The sequence below is a fragment of the Columba livia genome, chromosome 16, assembly GCF_036013475.1.
Source record: "Columba livia isolate bColLiv1 breed racing homer chromosome 16, bColLiv1.pat.W.v2, whole genome shotgun sequence".
NCBI classification, from domain to species: Eukaryota; Metazoa; Chordata; class Aves; order Columbiformes; family Columbidae; genus Columba; species Columba livia.
The window spans coordinates 6471652-6491886 of NC_088617.1; the positions used below are offsets into that span (position 1 = coordinate 6471652).

Sequence of the window (20235 nt, forward strand, 5' to 3'; positions counted from 1 at the left end):
CTCCCTCTGTGAAGACTTTTTGTACCTGCACCTTTCCTGCCACAAGGAACATCGGCAATACCCTCATTTAAGCATTTTATCATTTTTTTTTCCTCTGAGAACAGTGATAAACTGTAGATCTCTGCATCTTTTACTCTGGATTCAAAGTACTCGTTTAGCATACAGATGCTTAAAGTCTGCTTCGTTAAATCTTTAGGTCGATTTTCCATTTAATGCATTTTATTAGTATTCTCACAATACAAAGAAAACTAAAACAATCCATTGATGGAGAGAGATGGACACGTATGGTTTCATACCAAGTTTATTTCTTTTTTTTTTCTTTTTTTTTTTCCATAATCACTTCTTTTGCACAACAACAACCTCGAGTTGACAATGAAACGCGCGTGGGAGACCGAAGGGCAGCGGCCGGGGCTCTGGTATTGATGGAAAGTCCCTCCCAACCCGCAGTAGCAGCGATTCGGCTGTGGGCAGGGAGTGAATCCTGTGGGTGCTGAGCCCCAGGTTACAGCATCTCCCAAACCTCCGTTTGTTCCCCCCAGGGTGGCCGGGGGTCCCACGACTCAGGACTTTGGTACTTTCCATTTTCTGAGTGTTTTAGAGATGGGGGTGCGTTGGTCCCCTTGGGGTGGGGAGCATCAGTGTCCCCTTGTCACAAGGAGGGGGAAACTGAGGCACGAGGGGATGCCGGGGAGGGGATGCCCGGCTGTCCTCCACTCTCAGGTCCCATTGCACCCATGGTGGGGGGGCAGCTGCATCCTGCACCCCGGGGACCGCGGAGCACCCGAACACAGGCGCTGGCCCCTCTTCTGCTTTGCTTAAAGACACTGGCTACAAAGGTGGAGTTTATTGGTCTCACTGTGCTCTCATCCCTGGCACAGATGGGAGAAACCTCTAGAACCGTAACGGCCGTTCCCTGGCTCATCCCGGGCGGTGCGAGGGTGTCTGTGCATTTAGCGCTTCCGCGGATGCGCTTGTGTGCGCAGCCACCGCGAGGGACGGAACAACACAGCAGGATGTGATCTGACAAACCCCATGAGACCGGCTTTGCAGAGCCAGGCCCAGGCTCACACTGGCCTGAGCAAAAGCAAGCAGGCTGAACTTTGCATTTTATAGAAGGAACAGCAATACTGATCTATCCCAAAGGTGGGATACACGCAATGGTGAGCTGCCACCATCCCGGGGGGGTCACTGCAAAGGTAACCCCATGTTTGGGCTAGAGCGAGGTTTTTTAATGACTCAATAAGACAAGAAATAGACTGAGTCCAGAAGCAGCCTGAGCGGCCAGCATTCCCGAAGGCACCAGTTTCCAGGTGGAGCTGAGCACTTTGCTGTAAGGGGCAAGGTGAGCACAGAGCTTTAATTTGGGACCTGAGGCTGGTTGTCCTGGCTCTCATGCAGCTTTGCTCACCGCTGCCAGCTGGAAACTCATTTGGCTTTAGATTCTCGCTCAGATCAGAGGCCCCTTCTCCAGGAGAGCTCTTTGAAAGGTGTACGCATGCACAAAATAAGTTACCACCATCTCATCTTCCCTCCCTCACACGACTGCAGATGCTGCAGCTGCCGCTGCCCTGCAGATGCTGTCCCTGCCAGGCACCAAGTCCCACGCTCACCTGCTGCTGCAAAAGCAGGGCTGCAAACAGTGGTTACAAATCTTGATTAATAACTATCTATGGGAATCCATGGAGAACCTCAAGCTCTGCCACAGGGAAGGTGGCCCTGGGAACAGGGTCCAAGAATGAGGGAGACTGGGAGGGTAAGGATGTTAATGAGGATACTCAATTAGTCTTGATTGAGGCATTAAGTATGCTGATGCACAGAACCACTAGCAACCCTGGGACATGGAAAGGCATGAAATAACAGTGATCCCAGGCCGTGCTGTGCGTTTGGGGGTGAGCAGGGGGACACCCCTTGTCCAGCCGAAACCACAGGAGCCGGGACAAGCAGCCAAAGCAAGCACAGCGTGCAGTGGCACTGGACAAACGCCAAGCTCCTGAACGTCCCTGCTGCATTCACCTGTGCCGGGCAAAGCTCACGCTGCTGCACCCAAAGCACCCGACTGCAGGGGTGAGGCCGTTCCCACGGCACAACGCACCTCGGCCACGGGTACCAGGCACTACCGGTGCAAAACCCTCCCTGCACATCCCCGCCGCGGGAGCTGCCCCTGCAGTGACACGTTTTCCAGCTGCCTCTGCTGCCCTCACAGCACCGACCCAATGGGGAGAATAATGAGTTTCCTGGTGCTCACACCTGCGTGAGCGCTGTGCGCTGGGCTGTTCTCCTGCGGGTTGTTTTTTTGCCAGGCAAAGCTATTGCAAGAACAAACCCCCACCTGAGATCCAGGCTGGTCTGCGGGGAGGGGGAGCACAATGGACCGAGATGGAAGATCCAGGCAGGAGCCGCGTCCAGAGCCTCGGCAGCTGCTTGGGGAGGACGGCTCCGACCGGCACAACCTGCCACCGACCCTCAGCACACGCCAAACCTCACAGCTGCTGCGGGGAACAGCCCGGAGCCCTTGCACGAGGAGCCTGGGGTTCACAGCGAATTCTCGGTACCAGAACTGCAGCATCACCCCGGGACACCCCTCGGCCCGAAACGAGGAGCAGCGTCCCCCGCTCGCCGCCCTGCCTGCAGGACTTGGCTGCCTCCAGCTCCTGCTTCCCCATTTCCCAGCTGGATTTGCCCCTCTGGTCCAGCATCCCACCCAGCCCGCACCCTGCCTGCACCCAGCCCGCACCCTGCCTGCACCCAGCCCGGCCGCCGGCTCCTTCGAGCCCCCAGGAGAGAGCGAAAACGGTCATTTCTCTTGTTTTAAACTCCTGCTCATCAGTACAACATTTCTGATAATAATAATAATCATAATCATAGTACTAAAAACAGTATTTACAACAAGCTCCAGGTCAGAATTACACACCAAGCAAACACTCAGCACCACAGAGAGCAGGACAGGGTTAATATCTCGCAGATACCTTCTCAGATCCCACCAACGCGGGACACAGACATTTGACAGTTTCAACCATTTCTTACGCACAAACATTTCATTTAAATTACTTTTAAATTTTTTTTTTTAACTTTTTAAAATTTCTCGTCACTATATGGATGGGGTGATGCTGGCGGTGATGCTGCGCTCTACACAGATGCTTATCTAAGACAGCTGCTACTAAAAACTGATCATTAGCTACCGTTAAGAAATTCAACCCTCAGTTTCCTTTATGCTCTTTACCCTAAATATTTGTATAATTTATTTTTTTGTCATTGACAGCGCTCTGGGGCTTTTCTAACAGTCCTTTCCCCGCCCAGCCCAGGCAGAGGGGTCTGGGAGTAAATGTGGCCTGTCCTTTGGGGAGCAGAGTGTCCCCAACACCAGCCCGTGGCCACCGAGGGATTTCTCCCAAATCCAGCCGGGACTTCTGGGGAGACGAGCAAAGAGCCCCAGGATCTGATCTCCAGCAGCTGCTGCTCTTTGGCTTTCCAGGGGGTTTCTGCAACCGCCTGGTGCTCACTCCAAGCCATCAGCAACTGAATTAAAGCACAGGTTAGGCAGAAAACTATGTCTTCTGACAAGCCTCAGCAGTGATTTCTTTGCCAGAGGCAAGAGCATCGATATTCCCCATGAAAACCCCTCGTCTGCTCCAGCTCTGCCATCACCATGCAGAGCATGGTCCGGGCAGCCTGTCTGCACCCCCATGCACTTAAATTATATAGATAAAGAATCCTGCCAAATCCATCGCTGGAGTCACTCATCCCAGAATGGCTCTTTGGAGACACAGCATGCAGAGGACACTAATTGCCACTAATGAAATGTCTTGGTGCCCTGGATGCCCCTTTGGTTTATTCCAGGGTCCAAGGGGGAGAGGTGCCAAAAACCACCCAGCACCCTGTGCCTTGTCCCCAAAACACCACACTGGCCCGTTAGAAAAATAACCACCTGGTCATGTCTAAGCACTGGACAGAAGGGAGTTCTTGTTACCTTCTGCTTCTAACGACAGCAGCTTCCACCACCCGTCTGCAGGACCGTGCTCCGGGGTGACTCCTCTGTGCTGTGTCCCCTGTTTGCAGGAAGGTGCCCATTCCCTGCTTTCCAGACGCAACTTTTCCACTTAGTTTTCCAAGGCAGAGGTGAGCGGGGCTGTGGATGTAACCGGCGGGTGACAGCCCCTCACAGGGCGTGGTGGCCACCAGGACCTTGGCTGCTCCATCAGCCGTGACATTAGAAGCTGACATGTCCACAGGCTGTGACAGTCACCCATCCAGATCAGACAGTACTGCCATGCTCGCCTGTTCTCTGCTCATCCCGACCTCCATCAAGAGACGTGATTTTTTCTTAAAAATAGGCCTTGGAAAGCTAAGGGTAGCCAAGGAACGAGCATGGGGACATCGCAGGCAGCAGCTGGCATGTCCTCCCTGCCAGGAGCTCCGGGGCTCCTCTGCCAGCTCCAGCCTCCGTCTCTGCCCTGTGCCGGCACCCAAGAGCCACATCCATCTTTGGAAAGAGGGAAAGAGGATTATTCTGTCCACTACAAGGCTGTTCCACAATCATGCATTATCTCTATGGGATTTGCTTTCTTACTGGGGACCCTCCAGCACTGAGCTCTGGGTGGAGACCCTCCTCTACTTTCACAAAATCTATCAAACAATCATCCAAAAATGAGGAGTTTGGGGCGCTGCCTGAGCTGGCTCCAGGTGCAGCCAAGAGACAGGAGGTCTGCACGCCGTGACCGCTGAGCCACCCGTGTCCCCTCTCTCCTGCCACCGGCAAACTGGGGCTGTTCCCTATTCCACTTCACACAGAAATTTCCACTTCCTTCCCATTATTCTGAAACTGATATTTGGCTCAGAGCAAACACCAAGAGGAGTAAAAGCTCCGGATAAGAAATCTGTATCTCCGTGACACTGCTGGTTGAATTTATTAATATCTTAATTATTTTTTTTTACATCAGTTTAAGAAATATTAAAAAAAAAAAAAAAAAGGAAGAAACCCTCCAAAGAAGCTGTTGGACTGACTGATTGATTCTCTATTTCATGTGAACTAGTTGCTATTCTGCTTAGAGGGCCCTATGAGCTGTGAATCCCCACAAGGACTGACGATTAAGGATGCAGAGATAGAGAAGCGTGTAGCTGGGGGACGAACACCAGAGGACCGGGGGGATGGAGAACGGAATGTTGCATCTAGACAAACAAAAGAAATGTGTTGGGTGGTCGATTGGTTGGTTTGTTAACAGGAATCAGGTGCCAGATGTGTAGAAAAGCCCTTTATCCGGAGATCTCCTCCCGCTGTTCCTTGTTCCTGCGAACCTCAGCTGCGTGCAGTTCCTGCAGAGATGGGAGAGATGACACCAAAGGGGAAATCTTTAGGGCCAGCCTAGAGCTGCTGATGTCTCTCGACAGATACACGTTGACACCTTCTGCTTTTGGAACCCTTTTTTTCCTTCTCTCCTGCTCACAGGATTTGCACCAGCCAAGAGGGGATGCAAACCTGCGGCGAACGCATTCATGGCTCCTCTTTACAAAGCCCTTTGGCCACGCAGCTTCTGGGCACAGACCAAGCCTGAGCCTGTGCCTTGGAGCTTGAACTTATCTAGATCAGGCTGGGAACAGGCTGCCCATGGCAGTGGTGGAGTCACCATCCCTGGACGGGTTGAACAGGTGAGGAGATGAGGTTCTCAGGGACACGGGTTAGTGACAGGGGTCGGTTAACGGTTGGACTCGATGAGCTTGAGGGTCTTTTCCAACCAAAAGGATTCTATGGTTTGATTCTATCAGCCAGACAGTATTTTCTGTACTGATCTGGAAGGACACATCCCAGCCCAGCAACAAAACCCCTGTTCCCCTGGTCCCATCGCTCTGGGATGACCCTGCATGGACTAGACCCCAAACCCCCTCTGGGCACCAGCATCCACGCAGGGACCAGCCCCCAGGCCCCCCCAGGCACCACACTCGCCTTCTCGCGGAGCCGCTCCCTCAGGGCAGCCAGATGTGCTTCGCGGATCTCCCTGCTCAGCTCCATCTTGTAGTTGAGCTTCTCCTCGGCCAGGCGGCTGAAGTTGTTGTTCTCCTCCAGCGCCTTGTGCAGCACCTCCCGCTCGTGTTCCCGCTTCTCCGCCAGCTGCTTCAGCACCTGCGCCTCCTGGGTCTGTGGGACAAGGCGTCGGGAGAGGCTCTTCCAGCCCAGAGAGGCTTTCTGACCATCTCCTCTGCTCAAAACCCCACTGCCACCCCTCTCCAGCCCATAACGCTCTTCCTTAGAAAATGCTTTGACACCTTTTTGCTGCTGTCAATATCTGCCGGGTGTGTTGTGGCAGGTGATGCAACACTGCCCAGCCGCTCAGTGACACCGAGCTGATGCATCGAGGTGCAGAGGCCCCTCTCCAAGTGTCCCCTCATTCTCTGAATTACTTCAGTTTGCTCTTCCCTTACCCACCAAAATTCACAGCATTTATACTTTGCTTTATTCTATTTTTCCCCTTTTCAATAGCTTTGACCAAAAGACATTTTATGCAGCACTCGCTGTGCAATGCGGCACAGCCAGAGGTTAGAAACCACTTAGGCTGGATTTAGGTTTGAAGGTCAAGTTGGGTTTGTGACCAACTGCTACATCTCCTGCAGTATTCGCTGGCAAGAATTGTCCCCCAAGCCAGGTCACAGGGACGAGGTCCGAGAGGACCCCATTCTGCATGGTTTTCAGAACAGGAGGACAATGATTATCATCAAATCCAATTCCCTGCCTAAACCAGGCTGCAGAACCTCACTCTGTGACTCCCGTATCTCACCTGACATGATAAGAAGTATAAGAACACCATTTCCAGGCATTTTAGGTTGCTCCCACTAAGCCAGTTTTCGGGTCTGGGCCAATGAGTACCCGTCACAGAAAAGTCACGGCTTCTACGGGGCATCTCATTACCTTCCTCCGCTCCTCTGCAGCCTCCAGCCTCCTCTGCAGCTCCTCCAGGGACAGGTCCTTCTTCTTGGGAGGGGAGGAGAGGATGGGGCTCTCAGGAGATAAATCTGAAGGAGACTTCAGGATCACTTCGAAGCTCTGGCCCGATGCCCTCTTATCCAGCTGCTTCACCTCCATATCTTTTTGGGGACAAAAATACAGATCAGGAGCTCTGCAGTGACACTCATTCACCTGAGGGCACCGAGCACTTAACGCAGGAATTAGGGTGTTCCCATGTCCTGTCCTGGATGACTTTGTTCTACCTCCAAAATTTCCCCATTAGCGATTAGCTTCATCCATCCCATTTAAATTCCCAGCATAATTACAGAAAGGCCATACTGCTGTTAATAGAACATGTGTCACCCCAGTACAAAGCAGACAGGCACTGCGAGCAGCGTCCATCCGGGAAAATGTGGGTTACATTAATAAAATGAGCTGTGAAAGGAGACTAAACAGAGAGAGCCCGGGCTGGAGCAGGGACTGCTGCTCCGGGATGGGACAAACTCCACGTGTCCTGCCCGAGCATCAGACAAAGGGTGCTGGGGGTGCTGGGGGACAGGGGCTGTACCTCCATACTGGTAGATGGTGTTGGGATGCGGCTGGGTGTGGAAACAGGAGCAGATGAGGGAGAGCAGAGACAGCTCCTTCATTTTCTCCTTGTAGGCTGCAAAATAAGAAATAGCAATGAGAAGATAATCTGGCAGCAGTGGCAGCTCATTTTCATGGAGAGAAGCAGCAAGCAGACACGAGGAAACCTGCTGGCAGGTACAAGGGCACAGGCCTGGGCTCTGCCTCTGGATGTCCCACATGTCCTTGTGCCTGGCCTTGGTTTGTCCCCTTGTCACCAAGCTCCTGTTTCGCCCTCCAGCAGAAGCGAATCTGCAGCCCGGCTGCCAACGCCACCTTCAGAACAAGACCCTCCGCTGGGCCAGGAAAGGGAAATCCCCCAAACTTTGTGATATGAAAAAGCATTTGAAGCAGAACAATTTTGAAAAAACAGAACCAAAACAAACCACCATGCTGTGTACCACATGCCCTCAGGAACAGCTTTCAGATCCCTCTGCCTTCCCACAGCCACTCTGGTGGGAAAACAGTGGTTCCATATGCCTGCACCTATTTCTCCTCCTTGGCATAAAACCTCACCCTAATTAACACCCCCTTTTGCTAACTGACATTCTTTGCAGCTCAGATCTTTTTTAGTTTGCTCCACATTCTTATTTTAATACTTTGCCCAGTCTGCTGTTAAATGCAAACCAAACAGGAGCAGTTTGCATCAGCAGCGCCAGCCACAGAGCAGGGCAGCTGTGATTTTGCTCTTAGTGAACAAAGTCTTTGGAAGCCTCTGGCAGTGCTGTATTGTGCTCCAAGCCATGGCAGGCAGCAGAAAGCTCATGTATCTCCTAATGTGCTGCCCGGAGCCCAGAGAAGGGTCCCCTGGACTAAATGAGAGACATAATCATTGAGCAGAAACGAATTGCACACCGAGGCCGCTGCTCTACCATTACATCTGGTCCTGGGTAAAACAAGGCATTAAGCAGATGTGCCACAGCCCCGTCCCACTCCTTTAACTGTCTCTTAGCACTTGTTACAGCGCACAGTGCTTTGTATTTCATTACTTCAACTTCAGTGGGTTTCTCCAGAATGGTTTCATGATGACTGGACGATGCCTCTCCGGAGGGATGTCACAGCTGCCTCCATTCCATCGGGATTTGCCCTGCAGAGCAAACTGACCATCCCTCTCTGTCAATTAAAATGAAAAGCAGCGAGAGGACAAAGGGCCGTTGCTTCATTGAGCTGTGGCAGCTTTAACGGATTGGGAAGGTGCCGTGTGGCCTTCTCCTGGGGCCCTGTAGAACCCTTCCAACTGAGATATTATTCTCTATTCTATTCTATTATCTATTCTATTCTATTCTATTCTATTCTATTCTATTCTATTCTATTCTATTCTATTCTATTCTATTCTATTCTATTCTGTTCTGTTCTGTTCCGTTCCGTTCCGTTCCGTTCCATTCCATTCCATTCCATTCCATTCCATTCCATATTAGAATTGGGGTGAAACATTACGAAAACCTAAGTTTTGCAAACTAAGAAGAGAATAACCTGTAGAAGGTATCTCAGAGTCCTGTCCTTGCATTTTAGTGGCTTCATGAGAGCTCAGGGAGTTACTGAGCTGCAAGGTGCAGTCAGTCCGCTAGCACTTCTGAATATTTACACCCAGTCATCGGCACGGTATGATCCTGCTCTGTTTATACTCCACCACCCACCCCATGCAATAATTAATCTTTATTAACATTTTTCATCTACGGGTCCCCCAGGTGCTTTGTCTCCCGTGTCCCCTTTCCTCTGCTCCCTCTAGTGCTGTACAGCACACACTGCATTTCCATCTCCCCCTGCTTTGCATGAGCACCATATACAGCATTTATCCATGGAAAGTGTTTGTCTCCAAGCAAACCCCCCGAGACACCATCCAGCTGCTTCCTGAGTGGCCACAGTGCTGGGGATGGGGGAACAGCTGGAAACAGGTGCACGAGCAGCAGGAACCATCTCCCTGCTCACCATGTGCCTGGCCAGAGGCTCTCACCACCTATTCTCCAGTGAAACTTTTGTTCTCTGCTTCCTAACCAGGTAAAATTAAACCATAGACTGTTTGAGCAACCTGTCATTTTGTTTGGTGTTTAAAGATGTCCAGTGAAACCGAGTGAGGCCATCTAGGCACAACACCGATACGGAGTCATTCAGAATAAACCAGAGGCACAGCAAGAGCAACTGATGTGAATTCAGCTAATTTAAATGGATGAGACTGGATGTGCTATGTCTGACAGCAAGGTCAAAGGAAGGTTACTGCAAGAAAATAATTTGGTTTGCAAAGATAACTTGGGAGAATAAAAATTGCTTCCATACAGAATGTCATATCATGAACAAATTAGAACAGTCCAATTATAGACACAGCCAAAGCACAAACAGAAGGTAGAGAAGCTAAAGAACCAGGGAACCGAGTCCTTCGGCACAAAGACCGCAATGCCATGTACACAACAAAAGCAACCACAACCCTTGATGAGCCTTGAGACTACAACAGGCTGGGACACTCTCACCTGCCACGGATCCTACCGTACAAATAACAGCCGGACCTTCACCTCATCTAACGTGCTTCATTTTCTTGCTCCCCAGCTTCCAAAATCAGCTCGGCAAGAGAGCTCACACAACCAGAAAACACTAGTGGGTTTTTTTTCAGATCAGTGGTTGTACCCGCACTGATGCCACCCACTATCTCAGCTGCTCACCAGGAGATCTGAAGCCCAGAACTGACCACGGGCTCCTGTGGAACCATCCGTGGGCACAGGCAGATGCAAGGGTTCCTCTGCCTTTGGTCAGACGTCTGCTAAACCATCACCCAGGACCAGTTCCCATCACCCAGGACCGGTCCGCATCACCCAGGACTGGTCCCCATCACCCAGGACTGGTCTCCATCACCCAGGACCAGTTCCCATCACCCAGGACCAGTTCCCATCACCCAGGACCGGTCCGCATCACCCAGGACTGGTCCCCATCACCCAGGACCAGTTCCCATCACCCGGCTCCTTCCCTCCCAGGTTCCACGTGCATCTCACGTACGCCACATCCCTGCACGTTCTGCATGGCCAAAGCATTAACAAATCACTCAAGCTGTAGCACTGGAACATGTGGGCTGCTTCCGGGAAAATAACCAGGGAAATCTCCTCTTCTATGGGCTCAGCAAGGGAAAAGGGTCCAAGTGGCACAGCAGAGACCCGGCAGCCTGGGCTGGGTGGGGATTGATGGTTGGGGAGGAGAGGAGCACGGTTGGGTTTGCTTGAGAAAGCAGAGGAAGGAACCAAAGGGAGGCAGGTGTCCCAGAGAGGCTGTGAATTTGGGGCAAACATGCGTTCAGGTGAGACAAAGAGCGAATCAGGCAGCAGTTCATGGGACAGTCAGTGACCGGAGTACAATGCCACCATGTGCCAGGTACCAACACACTGTGTGACCACAGTCACTTGGTCTTTGGACCTTGGTTTCCTTTGCATTAACTGAGGATTATTGTACCTGCCCATTACACGGTGGTGTTATTTGTATAAACATGTTCAGAGAACACAAGATTCTCTAGCACAACACTGAAAATGTAGAGGTAGCCTGAAGGCATAAAAGGATTGTTTGGAAATATGCTGAGCATATTCATCAGCTGGGATGTCCTCAAGTGCTACAGTACATGCACATGGGGTTTGGTTGCTCTCCAGCTCTTCTGTATTTCTAAATCATATCCAAAGATTTGACCATCAGCTTAACTCCTGTCTGCATAGGAGACTTTTTTTTTTTCCAAATGTTAAGCTTAGACCTGGAAGAATAAAGCCCATGTCAGCAGGGCAACTGGGAGGGATTAGCCGGCCATGTTGTTTCCAGTTACTGTAGGGGTACAGAAGTTTTGGTATTGTCATCAAGAATCATCAGCCCTGTTCACTCAAGAAAGCCTGAAGCTGGAATCCATCGTGCTGCCCAAACTGCGGCCACAAAGGTCTAATCCGCAGCCTTACAGTTCCCACATCACACCCCTACATCTCAGCTTTTCCTTTGCAGAAGCAGAATGTGTTCATCTGATAAGACAATCCCTTCACCAGGTCTGAACCTACACTGACAGACTCCAAGAAAGGGCTTTTGGAGATATCTGGGGGATCCTCACAGACTCTACATGGTACCATCAAAGAGGATATGATTTATGTTTTAGAAAGAACTAATATTTTCCAAGGAGTTAGACCCCTCATTTGGATATGGTGTTAAGAAGTGTATTAAAAATGCCTACAATAGATTCTCTTGGCCTGTAAAACTGAAGTCCCAATAGAAGTACCATACATTTCTAAGACCATATACACTCCATCAACACCTGAGGAGAAAGAAAATAGTGATTTCTTGAGAACAGAGGGATGGAGAGGTTGATAGAAAGGACTGTGACCCCCTCCAGCACAGGCAGTACAAGTGTCAGGACTGGGGAACACCATGTGGTGTCCACCAACACGGAGAAGGGCTTGAGGGGAAAGCCCAGACCTACACGGATGGCTCTCACAGGTCAGCGCAGGAGAAGAAAACCTCAAGATCCAGCAAGGCACATTGACCATGGCCAGCTTCCTCTTGGCTCCACCTTCTCAGACACGCAAACCTCGGAGAAAAATAATGCTAATGACAGTCACGAGGTGGTCACCTTCCTGCATAATTTCATAATCTTGTGTCTCTTCATTCACCCCATATGCCTAAAAATGGTGGGGAGCAGCTCTGCAGGGTCTGGCCGTGCTCCTCCGGAGCTGCACAGGAGCACAACGCCCAGTGCTGATGCTGCGGGGGAGGTTGGAGGTTCCATCCCTGCCCGGTGTGCCCAGCGGCACGGCCACCACCGGCCACCACCGCAGCCCAGCCCGCACTGAGCATGTGCTGCCGATTCCGCTGCTCCAGCCCCAAAACCAACCGCCTCGGCCAGGAGACAACACCTGGGGCGGCAGCGACAACAGAGAGGTGGCTGCTGGGCTGGGGGAACCCAATTCCATTTCTTTGCATCCCAGGGATTTGCTTGTTTAAATGAACACAAGGAAATCTTCCCAAGGGGGATGAGCCTCCGGGCATCAGCTGCAGACAATTGCAGCTGCTCTCCCTTCAGCTCGGGTTTCCTTTTGCTGCAGATAAAGAAGAAAATAACAAAGCAAGCAAACAAGACTATTTTCCTTCATTTAAGGATTTGCTTGCCTTTTCCTCCTGCCTTTCCAGGCTGCTCTCAGTCCCTGCTATAGGTGCTATAGGTGACAGGGGGCTGCAAAGGCAGCAGGGCGAGGCTCAGCCCCGCTCCCTCCCTCTGCAAACGTTTCCCTATTCTCTTCCCTCCTGCACATCACTGGTTTCCATGACTTTCTGCTCCTTGCAATTCTTTCTCTACTTGATCTGACCCACAGGGAAGCGAGGTTTCTTTGAAGCACACGATCCCTCACGATCCTAAGTCTCCCTTGGCAGTAAAACTGCGTCTTTGGGAGGATGAAATGTGCCGTTGGCATGTGGTGCGTTGGGAGGGTGGGAATGCAGAGACTGGAAAACACACGTTATGCCTGCGCAGGTTTTATCCACCACCTCGTCCATCTCAAGTTTGATGCAACCTTGGCTTAGATGGAGCCGTCCGCTCCCCCCCAAACCTGCAAACAAGATCCAGTCCTGTTCCGGAGGAGAGGACGGCAGATGGGTGGGACCCCCTGAGTGGGTACTGGCGCACACGTTCATCGAGACAGGGACACTCGCAGAAATATACACAATACCCAGAGATTTTCTGTCATAGAGACACATTTTTACAACGCTGCTTTACGGTCTTTAATTGCATGCAAAGCCCACTCAGCGTCAGCTGCACCCTTACCCCCCCCCCACAATGCCCTCCAGCTCTCTGTCCTCTTCTCCCCTCCATCTACTGGTGTTTTAAAAGGAGAAAGAAATAGAAAATGCACAGCAGGGGACATGGGCAAAGGCCGGGGAAGAAGGAAGAAGTGTCACCCCGTTCCCTGCGGGGGGACACAAAGCACTGCCCGCTTTTCCTGTTCGGCTGTGGCTCCTGCTCAGCCCTACACCCCAGGATTCAGCTTCTTCCCAGCCTTTCTTTATGTAGAATTCAGAGACAGCTGAACAGAAAACTTTTTTTTCTTTTTTTTTTTAAGAAAAAGACCCTTTAAACCCACCCACTGTTCATTGTACCATTTCAGCCTTTTTTTCTCCTTCACCCACATCCCCAGTTTCAGCCATCTGCAGCCCCCCTCCCCAGTTAAAAGGGGCAAGACGCATCTTCAGGAAAACCGAAGCAGCCCTGTGGTCCTGCAGCCGAGCCGCTGCGATCCCCGGTCCTGCTGCAGGAGGGAGGAAGGGCTTCCCTTGCAGCACTGGATTCCACCCAACGCCATCAGAGGACCGCTCCCCTGTAGCATCTCCTAACGAAGAGACGTGAGCTTTGGAAGAAATCTTGGGATGAGGAGCCCCGAGAATACGCAGAAACCCACCCAGGTTATTCTGCTTGTGTTTGGGGGGATTTTCTAGGGCGTTACTGTCAGTCTCATCTGTGTCTTTCTTTCCATCACCCATTTAGGCAAATGATCTTTACAAAACAAAAAGTAATTGCTGGTTTCTCTGCACCCAGCTACACGGCATGCACATTTTTCTTAGGGAATTAAAAAAAAATGCTGTATCATGTTACAGAAATAATAATTAATTGGCATGCAGCAGCATCTTCTTATGGCACAATGTGACGGCAGCAACATTTTAAATTGGCAAGTTTATCACATGTGTATTCATATTAAAATAAAAAGCCCACCTGCTATCTTGCATCACAGGGGTGTGTGTGTGTGTATGGGGGAGGACAGGGAACAATGCTGCCGTACCAGCTGCCTCCTCATCGGAGAACTCCCCCGAAATGCAGGAAAAAAATAAACCAACTCAGAATAACGACGAAAAGAATAAAACCTCACGGTTCTGTAAGAGGATTGATGACAAGCCCCCCGAAAAAAAGAGCTGTGTGTCCTACCTGAGACGGTGCTGGCCATGCTGCTGCTGCGGCGGAGCGAGCGGGTGCTGCAGGAGCTGCGGGTGCTGCAGTGCTGCGGGGAGGGGGCCGGGCTCAGCTGGAGGGGGCTGCAGCCATCCACGGGGAGACGGGCGGGGGGGCAGGAGAAGCAGGGTCACTAGTTCAGAATATGAATTAGCGTATCAGGCCTCCTTCCCGGGGTGGGTTTGACAGCTGAGCCCTCCCAGGCACGGCTGCCGGGGGGGGGGCAGGAGACACACCCAGCCAGGCTCCGGCTGAAGATGATTTTTCCTCCTCTTGCTCCCTTTCTTGTCTGGTCTAGATAAGCAAATCTGCTTTTTCCCTGGCTGAAAGCAGAAATAAGCAAATAAATATTTTATTTTATTTTATTTTATTTTATTTATTTTATTTTATTTATTTTATTTATTTTATTTTTAAACCATCCATTCCAAGGAGGTGTCCACCCGCAGGGCCAGGTCTGGGGTCTGGCTTAGCTAGGCTGAGGTGTAAAAACCAAACCCCAAACCACGCAGCGGTTTAGGCAGAAGGGATCCCAGGCTTGGCGTTTTTAGGTACGTTGGCTTTTTGCACCTGCACTGGGGCAGAAAAGGGGCTGCGGCTGGGGGGGAGAAATGCTGTAAAAGCATAAGAGGAAAAACAAAACGGAGCCTTTGAATTCAATGTGTTGTCTCTGTGTTTGTCCCCACCCCAAACACCAGGAGCTCTTTTCCTTTTCTGCCCTGTTTTCTATCATTTCTACCATTTCCATCTGTGGTTGTCACTGGGGGCCAAAGCATCTGTGCTTTTAGAGCATCCCCCACACATTTGGTACCAGGGACCCCCCCAGTCCCCACCACCAGCTGTGGCTGCACAAACCCTGCGCATCCTTTTGGGCTGAAAACACCCCAAATCTGCCAGCGCGCTGCAATGCAGACACTCCCAAACAATTCCAGCAGCTGCAGGAACTCCAGGTTCGCAGAGCTGCTGGTGCTCTGGTGTGGCTGGGGCAGGACCGCAGGCAGCACCTGCTAAATCCAGTTAAAAAGAGACATTTTCCAGTTTTTCCTACTTATTTTCCCCCCTCTCCGATTGCCCTATTCCTTCAACACTATAAGTAAAAAGAAAAAAAAAAATCACAGAAAATAAGTCTTATTCAGAATAATATTAACATTATCCACAGATTTTTAATATGTGTTTGGAATGGGAGCTTTTTTATTACCATTAACTGCTCCCTGTTCAGTCCAAGGCTTGTTTTGTAGTTGTAGCTCCCTCTACTTACTCCTTGGGTTGAATCTCTAAGACTTTACAGATTTTCTGGAAGCCGGAATTGCATGTTTTTAAAATCACTCTCCCCATTAACAGAAAGCAGCAGCTCTCCCAGGCACCCAAATAATTTCCCCTTTATTGAGGATGAGCTCTGGCTTTGCCTCACACACCACACCCGAGAGGGTCCCTCTGCCTCTCGCAGCTTTCTGGAGCTTCTGGACGGAAATCCAGCACACGTTTTATTCCTTTGTATATAGAAAAACATACAGAATGCTTTCCAGGTGCCACGGAATGTGTCCCTGTGGAAGACACCGCATGAGAAACGGTGAGAGAACTGAATTTATGCGGCTATGCCACACATCATACACTTTAACCCAAATATGGCTCACACTTTCTAGATAACCCATTATATAAAGAAAGTTAATACAATTAGTTCTGTGTCCGTCTGCTACACTAGGCAATATTCTTCTTTGTTTTAAATGTGAATATCTTTTCAAGTTCTCACTGATTTTTACTAGGGAGTATAAGCAAGCACCCAGTATTCTTTTTGAAGACGGAAAGTGGTGATTATTTGGCAAACATGCCCCATGCCTCCACCACTCGTGACATGGGAGCAGGCAGACCATCAGCAACAACAGATTTTCATGAAGAATCAGTAAAGAAGTTGGTCTTGTAGCATGCGCTTCTTTCCCCAGCTCATTGCAAATATTCCTAGATGTCTTTTGATATAGGAAGAGCTTCTTCCAGTAACTCAGGCTTTCAACAATGCTAAAAAATGCTAATTTACTGCAGTGTGTGTGCAAACCAGTGTCGCTGTGGCGGAGACAGGCCTGCCAGCTGGGGTCTGGTCGTCCTGCCGCTCCTCTCCCTTGGGCAGTAACGCTGCTTCGATCAACGTTCCTTAAATAACAGCTAAAATAATCCCATTTGATACACTCTTGATATTATTCCTCAATGTTGCAAATTGCTATTTACAGGAAATTGTGACACATCATCCTGCGTATTTATAATTAGTTTTAAAGCTTTATTCTCCATTATAAACACCTTATCCCACACTCTCATTTTACAGCCTTTACCAACTCATTTATTCTGCAGCTTATTCTTGCACAGCTGTTCTGTTGTCAAGTTAAAGAGTTCAGAGTCAGAAAAACGAACAAAATCAGCTGTTACATTTTGCGTGGCGCTGTGAAGATCCCAATGAATAACTCAATGCTCTGCAACCCCTCGGCTACAGTTAAAGACAATTTACAATCCAGGTAAGCGCTCCAGGCCCAGGCCGCACCGCCATGGCCGCTCCCGCAGCCACCACCCCGTTCCCTTGGCAACGCCGCAGCTCTCGCGAGAGAGCCCGCCGGAAGTGACGCACAAGCGTAAGGGGGCGGCCGGAAGGGCACGTGATACAGGCGCGGGCATTCCGAACGGCGGAGCGGGAGGTGAGGCGGCTGTTGTGCTGCTCCTGTTGCTGTGGCAACCGCGGCCGGGAGTGCGGGCGGGCTGTCCCGGGAACGCGGACCGGGCCGCACCGGAGCGGATGGAATGTCCCGGGATGCGGCCTGGGCATCCCCATGGCCGGGTCCCGAATGCCCGTGAGCCTTCTGCCCGGGCTGCAGTGCGTGTGAACCCCGGGCCTTCCGTGCAAGCGAACCGGCGCTGCCTCCGGTGCCTCAGCTTTCTGCGGGCCCGCGGTGCAGCTCCGGGCCCAGGGTGACCGCGGGCCGGCGGGTTCCTTGCAGGTGCCAGGGGAACATGCCCAGGATAACGCTGAACGGCATCGCGGTGGATTTCCCGTTCCAGCCCTACCCCTGCCAGGAGGCCTACATGGCCAAGGTGCTGGAGTGCCTGCAGAAGGTGAGTATCACAGTATCACAGTATGTTTGGGATTGGAAGGGACTTCAAAAGATCATCCAGTCCAATCCCCCTGCTGGAGCAGGAACGCCCAGGTGAGGTCGCACAGGAACGTGTCCAGGCAGGTTTTGAATGTCTCCAGAGAAGGAGACTCCACAACCCCCCTGGGCAGCCTGTTCCAGTGTCTGTCACCCTTACTGAGAAGAAGTTTTTTCTCAAATTTAAGCGGAACCTCTTGTGTTCCAGCTTGATCCCATTACCCCTTGTCCTATCATTGTTGGCCACCGAGAAGAGCCTGGCTCCATCCTCATGGCACTCACCCTTTATATATTTGTAAACATTAATAAGGGCCCCCCCTCAGTCTCCTCTTCTCCAAACTAAAGAGACCCATCTCCCTCAGCCTTTCTTCATAAGGGAGGTGCTCCACTCCCTTAATCATCTTGGTTGCCCTATGCTGGACCCTCTCCAGCAGTTCCTGCCCCGCCCCCAGGCAGGAGTGCTGCCTCCGCCCCCAGCCCTTTGGGTTCATTTACTACGTTTTATTGCTAACCGTGAAAAATAACTTCTATAAAAAGAGGTTGTAACAATTCAAGCTTACTTTTCCTTGTCCCTGTGCTGCCTTTTCCAAATCTTCCCTGACCTAAGAGAAGCCTATTGCGCATATATATATATATATATATATATATATATATATATAAAAATTCTTTCAATACAATTGAATACAAATTGTCATGAAAGCCCAGCCACTAGTTTTTCTGCAACTTACAGCGTTTTTATGCACTTTGAAATTGTGACATCCAGTAGGACTAAGTGTTTAGAAATGCTTGAATAATTTTCTGCCTGAACTTTGATGTGGAATATAGTCTTAATTCTAAAAGAAACTGACATTCTGTAGTCTAAGAGTCACTTTCTGGTTTTGTTTGTTGTTTTTTGTTTTGTGGGTTTCTTTTTTCCTTCCAGTAACTTCTAATATTTTCATGTGTTTTGTGCTGAAATGTGATGCATTTTAGTTGCTCTAAGAGTGGAGAATTCCTCTGCTAAATAAAGCATAATGTCTGGCTCTTGGTTTTAGACTGAGCCTCACTAAGCTGATAAGGGTCCTACAGGTCGTGCATTTATACCAGCCTTACGTGTGGTACGTGTGTGGTTTTTGTGATCTGGTGGAGTCTACCAGGCAGCGATCTCTTTTTTACCAAGGAAATGCAGTACAGCGCAAAGACCAGTTGTAGTTACATCTCCAAATTGCTCATTTTTTCCCCTTTTTGTTTTATTTCTCTTCAATAAAGAAGGTAAATGGCATTCTGGAGAGCCCTACAGGCACAGGAAAGACCCTCTGCCTGCTCTGTTCCACTCTGGCTTGGCGGGAGCACTTCAAAGACACGATCTCAGCCCGCAAAATCGCCCAGCGCATGAACGGGATGGAGCTCTTTCCTGAGAGACCCATGTCCTCCTGGGGCAACGCGGCCACAGATGCAGACATCCCAGGTAAGCGTGCAGTTAGACAAGCCTTGGAGCTGTTGTTGAGCAGCTGAAGCACAGCTTCACATGTTCTTATAGATTTTAAAGGTGTTTTCAGTGTTTTTATATTTTCTTAAAGCATTAGAAACTCATTTACCTCATTTTCGGTGTGTGAATAGTTAGATGACAGAATTTCTTGCAAACTTTTACCATAGAACCACATGGGAAAGGAGGCCGATTATATTTCCAGCTATTCTTTCTGTGCTAATAATGTTTTTCTGCTTTTTTGTCCTCTCTTTTGCAGCTTATTACACTGACATTCCTAAAATAATTTATGCCTCCAGAACTCACTCACAACTTACACAGGTCATTAATGAATTAAAGAACACAGTCTACAGGTAAATATGATTTAGGATAACGTTCCTGTTCAAAGAAAAGGTGGAGGAAACTGCCTGGTTTAGTTACTGCTTGAATTTATGTGGGTGAACATATAAAAAATGATATCCAATGAAATGTAGTTTTCGTAATGTGCATGTGTAGAGCCTGCGTTTCTTTGTTGTTGGGTTTGTTGTTTGGTTTGTTTTGGGGGTGTGTGTTTTGGTTTGTTTTGGTTTTGTTTGTTTGTTTTGTTTTTTGTTTTTCATAATTCACAGCTTCTTTTATATTCTTCAATCATAGAATTTCCTGAATCTGGTCTGGTTTTAGTTCTTGACCTCACACATTTACTTCTGAATTTACCTTTTTGTTTTCTTTTCCGGGGCATTTCTTTAAGGCAGCGGGAAGCCATTACAAAGTTGGATTCCTTATGCCGATGTAAATCTATGAAGAAGTTTGTGTTTTTGCTGTACCAATGTCTGTCACAGTTTTCAGCTGTTGAGGTGCCAGTGTGTTGGCTGAGCTCTTTGGCCAGACAGCAATAGTTTGCTTGTTTGTTTGTTTCCTGTAAAGATAAAGCCTTGTAATAATAATAATAAAGTATGGGAAATGTTTGTAGTTCTTATCCTACTGTAAAAGTCACAGCCAGCTCTGGAATAGCCTGTAGTAGGTGACAGTCCCCAGTTTATTTGGCTGAACTGTCATAACAGAACCCAGATTTTATGGTGCATGATGTAAGCTGCTACTAATTATCTCCTGTAATAAACTACTGCTTGTTACCACCCACTGCTACTGGGAGAAATGCAGCACC

The 20235-nt window shown here is 49.7% G+C and overlaps 2 protein-coding genes across 5 annotated transcripts in view; one reads left to right on the top strand and one right to left on the bottom strand.

Moving 5' to 3' along the window:
- Nucleotides 1-283: 283 nt before the first annotated feature.
- STMN3 (stathmin 3) lies at nt 284-14789 on the bottom strand. Its single transcript, XM_005499555.3, has 5 exons — nt 14481-14789; nt 7503-7598; nt 6899-7074; nt 5939-6130; nt 284-5310 (listed from the first exon to the last, which is right to left on the bottom strand). The coding sequence occupies exons 1-5, from the start codon at nt 14497-14499 to the stop codon at nt 5251-5253; spliced, it is 543 nt and encodes a 180-aa protein (XP_005499612.1). The 5' UTR covers nt 14500-14789; the 3' UTR covers nt 284-5250.
- Nucleotides 14790-17094: 2305 nt separating this feature from the next.
- The window catches only part of RTEL1 (regulator of telomere elongation helicase 1), a 43214-nt gene continuing 40073 nt past the window's right edge, over nt 17095-20235 (top strand). For 3 of the 4 annotated variants that reach the window (XM_065032211.1, XM_065032212.1, XM_065032214.1), the window contains exons 1-4: nt 17095-17179; nt 17480-17594; nt 18878-19076; nt 19354-19447. In XM_065032211.1, the coding sequence (XP_064888283.1) occupies nt 17493-17594; nt 18878-19076; nt 19354-19447 (395 nt within the window). In that variant the 5' untranslated portion in view covers nt 17095-17179; nt 17480-17492. The remainder of the gene's footprint in view (nt 17180-17479; nt 17595-18877; nt 19077-19353; nt 19448-20235) is intronic. The other variant, XM_065032213.1, reaches the window with a different exon arrangement.